The sequence below is a fragment of the Echinops telfairi genome, unplaced genomic scaffold (genome assembly GCF_000313985.2).
Source record: "Echinops telfairi isolate 266 unplaced genomic scaffold, ASM31398v2 ScPeMD7_22;HRSCAF=79, whole genome shotgun sequence".
Classification (NCBI taxonomy): domain Eukaryota; kingdom Metazoa; phylum Chordata; class Mammalia; order Afrosoricida; family Tenrecidae; genus Echinops; species Echinops telfairi.
The window spans coordinates 5,292,123-5,301,816 of record NW_022103919.1 but is presented as its reverse complement, the minus strand read 5'-3'; the positions used below and the strand labels follow the sequence as shown (position 1 = coordinate 5,301,816).

At 57.8% G+C, this 9,694-nt stretch overlaps 1 protein-coding gene across 1 annotated transcript in view; it reads right to left on the bottom strand.

Moving 5' to 3' along the window:
• Positions 1–938, bottom strand: part of NCS1 (neuronal calcium sensor 1) — a 42,182-nt gene extending 41,244 nt beyond the window's left edge. The window contains exons 1-3 of the mRNA XM_045288519.1: positions 894–938; positions 569–624; positions 387–487 (exon numbers count right to left, since the gene is read on the bottom strand). Of these exons, the coding sequence (XP_045144454.1) occupies positions 387–487; positions 569–624; positions 894–938 (202 nt within the window). The remainder of the gene's footprint in view (positions 1–386; positions 488–568; positions 625–893) is intronic.
• Positions 939–9,694: the final 8,756 nt, after the last annotated feature.

Genomic DNA, 9,694 nt, shown 5'->3' with positions numbered 1-9,694 from the left:
ACTTTAGGGCCCAGATGGGAAGACCATGCACTGAAATATACAAGGGGTGTGTGTGTGTGTGTGTGTGTGTGTGTGTGTGTGTGTGTGTGTACACACATGTATACGTAGCCAGCTCCACAGAGCTAAGACAGACAGAAAAATGGAGAAAGAAAAGCAGCAGTAGAAAGAGAAGCAGAGAGAAAGAAAGAGGCAAGAAACCTCCTAAAAAGCGACCACCCTGGCCAAGGACTGCAACAGTGATGATAGCGAGAGGCCTAGAAGGGACAGAGCCTGCCCTGGGGGGCGGGGCAAGAGGAGCCGAGAGAGCAACACTAAAGAAGAGACTGCCTTCGTGCCTGCTGCAGCCTGATTCCTGAGTTGTACCCTACCCCTAATAAACCACTTACCTGTCCATTGGGTCCGTGAGCTCAGTGAGATGGGGCAGTGCTGGAGTGAGCCCCGACAGGGGAGCGAGAGCACCCACGTCAGAAGCAGAGTGGTGCAGCCTCTTGGAGAAGGTGGGACTCTGGGGTAGAGCTGACTGACCACTACCTCACAGGGCTGGCTGTGGACGGATTCTTATACTTACGGTTGATTCGTGTAATTGATAGCGCGAGAGTGGACACCTGAGAGAAGTGTGATTGCCTACAGGGCAAGCAGCCGCGTGCAGCTGGAGGCAGGTGGGCTGCACCTGCTCGGCGAGGCCAATAGCACCTGGGGCTCCTGCAGGCTGGGGGAGACCCCTCCAGCCTCCGCAGAGAGCACGGCCCTGCAGCCCTGCCAACCCCCTCGCCTCTAGAACTGGGCGACCGTATACATGTCTGGAACTTTAAGCTGCCCGCTGCGTGCGTGCGTGCGTGGCCCGCCGTCCCCGCAGCCTGAGAAACCAGTGCTGTGGTCAGGTGCCGACTCACCGAGACCTGATGGCGAAGGACGAACACCGCTCGGTCCTGGGCCATCCTCGCAATTGATGTGATCTTTGAAGGAAACTAAGGGTTTCTGTTTGAATACATTGGGTGGAATTTCTAGATAAGTGTGAAAAGAAAGAAAAAAACTTTCCCCCAAAGACTCCTAAGTAAAATTCCAGGGAGATGTACTTTGTCCCGGAACGCTCAGGAATGATGACAAGGGGGAAACGCTGCCGTTTATTAAGCACCTCCTGTGTGCGGGGCGCTGAGCTAAGCACGTGCGCCAAGGGCCAACTATGCCACAAGGCCTGGACCCACGCCCCGTATCGTCCATCGCCTCGCCCGCACGTGAAAGCTGAACCACGAATAATGAAGCAGATGGAGAGTTAATGTGTTTGAATTGTGAGGTTGGTGCAGGACTTTGAAAGGAGCCCAGCCTGCCCAAGGGACAAACAAGTCTGTCTTGGAAGAAGTACAGCCAGGGTGCTCCTTCGGGGAAGGAACGGCGAGACTCTATCTTACAGACTTCAGACACATTGTCTGGTGGGACCAGTCCGTCCCTGGGTAACGGGGAGGAGCGGTGAAAAAGAGAAAGGCCGTCAGGAGATGGATTGACACAATGGCTGCCCCCAGGAGCCCCAGCAGAGGACAGTCGTGAGCCAGCGCAGGGCCCGGCGGTGTTTCCGTCTGCCGAGCACGGGGTCACGAGGCGTCAGAACTGACTCCTTGGTCTCTCACAACAGCAGAGACCGCTGAGGCTTCTGAGATGAGCAGTCACCGGCTCAAGGAACAAAGCTGGCCAGCAGTGGAGCTGGGCCCAGGACAAAGGCCCATGTGGACTGCATGGAAAAGGGCGGTCCTTAAACCATCACACAAATGCATTCTGGGGGTTGACTGCCTTGACCCAACCTGAGTCCCTGAGCGGCAGCACTCCGTCCTCTCTAAGAAGGGACCACACTTTCAGCATCTCTGGTTCGAGAGCAACTGGTGCTGGGGCCAAAGGCCCTGGGTGTCTACTGGTCTCCGAATGGCTAGCTTGGGCCCAAACCAAGTCACACCAATACAGACTCAGCTCAACCGGCTCCATCACCCTGCAGCTACATGACACTGGACAAGTCCAATGGTCTCTCTGAATCTCACTTTCCTCATCGGCCCATCGAAGAGGATAAAACGAGCTGTAGCTACAAACAGACCAAAAAAGGACTGAACAGAACGGAGGTCCAAATGTTGCCCGTAGTGGTTGGTGTGGTGTGGTGTGGTGCCACTTTGTGATTGCCTGTGTTTTCCAAAGTTTGTCTTTCCCCAGTGGCTGTGAGCACCACAGGGCAGGATCTGCTCTGCCCCCCTGCAGTTGTATCCCCAGCAGTTGGCACAACAGCAGCTACAAGAGATGTTTTTGTTCTTATAAAATGCCCACGTTGTGTTCGTTTGGGGTGGGTGGCTTAGAAGGGAGACATTGTTTCCCTCAAGCTATTTTTATTTTCTAAAACTCGGGCTTACTCTTGGCCCGATGACCGCCCTCACTCTTGCTCAACAAAGGGGATGAGGTCAAGACCCAAGACCCACCTTGTCCTGGTTGAAGCCATCTTTACTGCCGGGCTATGGATCTTGCGGCACAGGGAACCCGGAAGGGATGGGGCACACTTCCTGCCTCCCTGAGGACCGTGGGGAAAGGCTGGTGCAGAGGACTTTCTTCAGGACTGCCGGTGGAAGGCCCCCCAAACATTTCAGAGTCCGGGCAGGTGCCCAGAGACCCTGTTCAGCTTGACTTCCCAAGCATTCTCCAAGCACCTGCCCAGCTCTGCGGCAGGGGCTGAGGCAACTCACCTGAACGAGAAGGGGCTTTTACTAAAGGGAGTCCTTCGCTCACCTTGGTGGGAGCCCGGGCAACAGAACTTGCCTCTCCAAGCCTCACTTTCCTGATCTGTCAAATGGGCATGGTGTCAGTGATAGTGCTTCCCTTACCGGGGCCCCAGGAACAAAGGAGACGGCTCGCCCTGCCGTGCACCCTGTGGTTCAGGCTGCACTGGCCATCGGAGCCTGCCCTGGGGGGAGGGGGGGGCCGTGGGACAGGAGGGGAAGTAGACCTTACAAAGCAGACACCCATCCCATTACCTGTGGGAAAAGGCAGGCTGGGCAGGGGCAGGGCGGCATAAGGGAATAAAGCAGGAGTGCAGGCCAGCCTAAGGGGTGAGCAAGAGCTGCCTGGGGGAAAGGGCACGAGGCTGGCACAGCACGAGGCACGGGCCTTAGCTTGGCAGAGGAGGGCGGTGGGGGCTCCCCAGCAAGAGGGAGCTGCGTGTCCAAAGCTGAGACAACACAGAGCGTGGTGGGCTCAAAGAACCAGAGGCACATCTTGCTGAAACAGAACAGCAGCAGCCAGTGCCCCCAAATGTTGACAGTTGCTGCTGTTGTTAATGAAAGCGCAGGCAGGTGCCAGGGCCACCCACAGTGTGGGCATGCGGGGGCGCGGGGGTGGGTGGGTGGGGGATGTGCACATGCGCCCCACAGCGTCCATCAGAAAGCCTCCCTCCTGCCCACCCATCCTGGAGCTGGTGACATCTGCCTCCCCCACCCCGCCCCCCCTCTCCACCACTCCCTCCCCCAGCCCAGGAGGGGATAGGAGATGCTTTGGCGGGTTCCCACCACAGCTCAGGCAAAAACCGGTCAGTCACAGCACTTAGTGCACAGCCAGTAGAGCAAAGAGCTCAGCGAACAGGCCCTCCAGACAGACGGAGAAAAGGTGAACAGAGACACGCCAAGACCCCCACACACAGAGAGAGAAAACTGGGAGGGACTATCTGTGCCTGGGAGTGACCTGGGCACCCCCCCTCCCCACTAACCCTGCCTCAGGCTGTGTGAGGACCAGGCAGTTGCTGTCACTCATGATGCGGCAGAAGGCTGAGATTCCCATCCCCGAGGCCACTGGGGCGGAACACCTGCAGCAGGGCTCCTGAGAGAGGGGGTGCTAGGGCTGGAATTCCAGGACTTCTGGCCTGGACTTCAGGGGGGTGGCGGGGGTAGGGGGCGGTGGGGGGGAGTTGGAGGCGCCTGCAGCCGGCGGCTGTGCCAGCTCTGGCTCTGGCCCTTTAAGAACCAAAGGGTGAAGGCATAGGCCCGGCCTGCCCTCTGCTTGGAGGAGACCCAGAAGTGACTCATCTCTTCTGGTCCTGGTCACAGTCCTCAGTCCTCCTCTGGAGGGAAGCAGGGGACCCTGGCAAGAAGAGGGTGCTGTGCCAAGGGGGCCTCCAAGCAGCGGTGGAGTGAGGCAGGGTCACACACTCATCCGTCTGGGCCGAACCTGCCGGAGGCCAAATCCTGACCTTGACCAGGATGCCCGCTGGGGCCTCCATCTGCCAGGCTGGGGCCTCCTATTGCTCCCAGATTCCCAAGGCCAGACCACAGCAGTGCCTCCCCCGGTGCCCCCCCACCCCACCCTCATTCCATCCACCTCCCCCTGCAGACCCGCCTGCTCTGCCAATGAGGACAGACGGAGGTAGCAGGGCCTTCCCAGGCTGTGGGAGCAGGACTTGAGCCCCTTCAGTTGGACTCTCTGCACCCAGCACCCTCCCCACTCGTCACCCCTCTGCACTCTGGCCACCACACATTTTCCAGGTCCTCAGAGCTGCCACACTCTCAGCGCGTGCCCCCCAAACAAACCCCGCCCCCACAAAGTTCTCTGTGCCTCCTCAGCTCCTGCTCATCGAGCAAATAAACTCAGGCCACAGAGCCCAATGTGCACTTCAGAGACACAACCCCTCACCTTACGCCTCAGTAGGTCGACAGACCCTTATTTCCTCCTGAAAGCCCTCCCGGATGGACCCCAGAACAAGGCAGGCCCCTGCTGTGTACCCCCATAGCATCTTGGGGTACCCGGTCTTGATTATTTTTCTAGAAGGGCTGGAAATCTACCGCGCTCCCCACTACCCACAGAGCCTGGCCTTTTGAACGAGGAAGTGAGGGGTGGTGAGGCAGCCAGTAGACCCCTAGGCCCACGTAGGCCTTGTCCCCCAGCTGCTGGGCCTGTTCCCGGGGTGCAGGCAGGCAGAACGCTCTAGCCGGCAGCCTCCAGTTCAACTCCCCGGAACCAGAGCAGAAGCAGCCACAATATCGCAGCAAGGGCAGCTAAGCAGGCTCCTTTATTTATTTTGACGGCTGCCGTTAGTTTTAATTAAGAGCATGTTCCGCTCAGGCCCAGCAAGAGCCTCCTAACAGGCATCTGCCAACAAGAATCACCCGGTGAGGCAGAGTGGGCCGCTGAAGCCCACAGGGGGGGACCGGATGAGGGCGGGGGCTGAGGGGCAGTGAGCCTCGGGCTTTGAGCTCAGCTGAGCTCCTAGCTGGCCCGCCACGGGCCCCATACATTTTTTAACAGAAGGAAAGCATTCTTTTTTTCCCCCACAGTGCCAAAAATAGCCCCATCGCCTGCCTTTGAATGGGAGTCCTTTGGTTCCACAAAGAGGCAGCAGCAGGAGGGGCCTGGAGGGGCGGGCCATGCAGGCTGGCGGGTGGCCTGGACCCCTTCCTGGTGGCCCCAGCCCCAGTGGGGTGAGCGCCTGACCCGCTGAGGCCCAGCCTCCCAGGCCTGACCTCTCAGGATCCATCCCCAAGACATAGTCCCTCCATCCCTCATCACACAGCCCAGGAGGCAGGAGGGGCCGGGAGGAAACAGAGGGTGAACCCAAAATGGATGAGAAGCTTCATTTCTCAGTTGGTTCATGTATTCACACAGTTGGGGTTTGGGTTTTTGTTTTCATTCGTTCCAGCAACTATTTCCCGAGCACCTACTAAGTGGCAGGCTCTGGGCCCTACTGAGTGCCAGGCTCTCCATACACGGAGTCATCCACACAGTTTTCCTGGTCCTCACAGTGAAATGGGGAGAGAAAACGCTGGCACCACCAGATCTGACGGACAGTTTGGGGGCCTCCTAGCTGGGCCCAGGGACCTAAGCCTCTCTTCCCCAAGAAGTGGCCATGGGCATGGGGGAAAGCTGGGTACTGGCTGGAGGGGTCATTAAGAGCAGGAGGCAAACCACAGGGTCGGATGGAAAGCTGTCCCCAAACCTGGTACACATCACTCATTGCACCTCTTCAAAACCTGCTCGAAGCCCTGTTTCTGCATCTCACCTGTGAGGGTGGGGCCTCTGGGGGGGACACCGGACCTGGTCCGTACCCCGATACTTGCACATTAAGTCCGTCTCAGCCATCATCCACCCATTTGGCAGATGGAATCACGGGGGCTGAGTGGGAAAGAAGTCAGCTGAAGGGTCCAGGGCTAATAAGAAGAGCCTGGATTTGAACCCAAGCCTGGCTGGGCCCTGAGCAGGAGTTCCTGGGCACGGCCCACACCCCATCCCAGGGCCATCTGGGCTAAACAGCCCCGCCCCCACCCCGCATTCCACACCACACAGGCTGGGAACAGGAAGTTGTCCTGTGGCTGAGAAGTAAAGAGGGGGGGATTTTAACCCAGCTCCATCTGCCTCCACGCCCAAGCGCCCTTTCTGTTCCCCATAGCAGCTCCTGATTGGGGGGGGGATTTTTTTTTTTTAATTTAAGCTACTTTCTGGCACCAAAGAGCAGAGCTTCAGGAAGCCAGGTGGCCATGGTCCTGAAATTGGACAGGAGGGTAGGGTACCCCAAGCCCATTTCCCCTCCTGAAAACCCAGGCCTGACAAGGCTGCGTGTCACTGCTACCGTGGGTTAAACATTCGCTAAAGCAGCATTCCTCCGTGCTCCCTCCTCCTTCCCCACCAGGGCTGCTGGAATCCTGAGCCAGCTGTCTTGGATGGGGGGAGACTGGGGAGACAGGAGAGTTTGAGCCAGCAAACAACCCTGCACCCCTTCCTGGGTGCCCCTCACCAGGGGCACATCCCCCTAGGCAGCACGGTCAGGGCGCCCCAGGGCTGGTGACATCACATCTCACAGAGAGCTGGACAGACGGGAAACTGAGATCCAGAGGAGGGCAGTCAAGGGTCACCCACACTCTTAATGCCCTGCCAGTCTTCCTCCCACCTCCCCCGAACCTTCACATCAGATTGTTGGTCAGGGTCATGATAGGTCTTTCCCCAGGTCAGTGGACAAAAAGCGAGGGAAACTTTGGAAGTCAAAGTGCTACTAAGGCACAGCAATCCACCCAGCCCACCCCGTGTGCGGCTCAGCCCTGGGCAATGAACAGGAGGCCAACGCCACCAGGCTGGGCATGTCCTCAAGGATCTTGTGGTCATCTGAGGTATTGCTAGAGGACCCCCAGACCCGGAAGGAGCCCCAGGATGCTGCTATGGCCCCTCTGTCACTGCATCCCCTAATCCTAGTTGGCCCCCATCATTCAGCAGATACTTCCTGGGCCACTGCACATTATGAGGCTCTGGATAGAATAGGGCAGCCAGAGGCTTGGCTCTCGGGACCCCCAGCCAGCCTCAGCCCCTCATCCTTGGGCTGCAGCTGTCTTTCGACAGCCTTGTTCCCTGTGTCCCAGCCCGCCTACAGGGTCCCAGGGAGTAGGGCTGGTACCAACAAAGCCCCGGGTAGATGGCAGCGTGCACTTCTCCACTGGGATGAGGCAAAGGCTGAGAGCATCTCTGAGGCCCAGGGCACATCTGATCCACGCTCCCATGGACTTCTCCAGGAACAGGCTCCCTCTGCAGCCTTCCAGCCAGGCCTCAGCCAGGCCAAATCTCCCAGAGGAGAGAGATCATCTGGCACCAGCAGGGCCATGGGTCCTACCCACCATCCACCTCGCGGCCAGCCCACCCTATGTCTGATATTCCAGAAGCTGCTCACTCTCTTCCATTGACAGGCAGCTCGGGGGCTGCGGGGCTCATGCTGGTCAGGGGAGGTGGGCTTGAGAAGCGCAGGCATCTGAGTCTGAGCCCTAAGCTTGCAGGGGATCCTTGGCAAGTCCCTGAACCTGCCTGGGGCACCTTTATTAAATAGGCGGGAGTGCCTCTACCTCCCAGGGCTGTGGCAAGACTGAGAACCTAAGGTCTGTCCAGGCAGAAAAGATAAATGGGAGTCATCAGCGCTGCTCTGTTTCCCAGTGATACCAGTCCCCGCATCTCCCCCACCCGGCCGCCATCTGAGGGCACCTGCGCTCCATCATGGCCAGGGCAGAAGGAGATGAGAAGTGGCAGCCATGTCCTCAATGCCAGGGAGTCAGCCCAAATCTCCCTGGTCCCAGAGCTGGCAGCTGAGCTCCTGGCTCCCGATGTAGGTTCCCAGCCTGTCTGTGCCTTCCTCGTGGGTCACCCCTATCCCTGCGCATTCACTCACAACCAGCAGAGCTGCCCTCACACCCATCAAAGTGCTCATGCACATGCGCACACACATACACTCACCCACTCATGACACACGCACGACCCTGTCACTCATACCAGGAGCATGCACATGTGAATCCGGGTGTGCACCAGGAGCCACCCCACACACCCACACCACCCAGGCACCATCACCCTCAGCCGCACGCCTCCTGCGCAGCTCCCCCCGCACACACAGCGCCCCTCACCATGGCCCAAGAGTTAGTTGAGGCTTCCCCACATGCCCATCAACAGATGACCAAAACAACAAAATGTGGGGCATACTACAATGGCATACGATTCAGCTCGAAGGAGAACTGTTGCTCTGATACGTCCTATGACATGGATGAACCTTGAAAACGTTAAAGACCCCCAAACCACACTCACTGCCATCGAATCAATTCCAGCTCTTAGCAACTCTACAGGACAGGGTAGAACTGCCCCTGCGAGTCTCCAAGACTGTCACTCTGTACAGGAGCAGAAAGACTCATGCTTCTCCCAAGGAGCGGCTGGTGGTTTCGAACCGCTGACCTTGCAGTTAGCAGGCCAACACACGTAGCCACGACAGCACCAGGGTTTCCATTTCAAAACACTCGTCGGAGTGAAAGGACAAATATTGTGCGATTTGTGTATTGATTGACAGGGGCAAGTTTTCAAGGATGGCCGCAAAATCATTGCAACCTTTATTAAACAAAACTGTGAAAATGTGAAGCTAGCGTTTCTTGATATTTCCTCCACCTGGGACTATATGCTTCTGAGGGAAGCGTTCCCCACTCGCTAGCCCTTCCCCAAAGAATCCCACACTCTTAGTTTTGTGTGGCATCCTGACCCCAGTGCCGGCATCTCTATCCCTGAGAGACTCCAACCGAGTGCCTTTCAAACGTTCATTGAGTCTGGGGAAAAAAGGGCAGTCTGAATGGGGCCAGAGTAGAGCTGTAGGTGTGGATGAGGTGCGATTTCCCAGTAAAGTCCTCCCGGGACCGTCGGGGCTGCCCTGGAAGAAGGAAGGGGTCCATCACCGGGATGGGGAACGAGTCCTCCATGCAGCTTTCCCTGGCCGTTGTCTCACCAGGGCAGTTTTCGATTCTTAAAACGTCTTCCTAGGCCCTCGTGGTCATCCTCGGTCCTTCAAGGAAATCTATCAAGAGCCCTTTGGGATCCCCCCCCCCAAAAAAAAAAAGCTGTCACCGCAACCTTCAGAGCTGAACTCCCTCCTTTGGAGGGAACTGGCCTGGCAGATCCCCTCAGAAGCCACTGTTTCCACTGGACCTTGTTCCTCCCTCAAAGGACCTTCCGGAGACCAAGGGCAGCACGTGATTGGGAGAACTTGTCCGCAGCCATCCCCTGACCACAGAGATGGGGTGTAAGCACATCTCGTTTGGAATAAGCCGTGCGCGTGTGAACCGGAACCCAGCGGCGATACGGTCTGACTACCTGGTACATGGAATGTCCGGAATAGGCGATGCATCCAAACAGAAAGCCCGGCGGGTTGTGGGATGGACTGCTACCCGCCAGGTCA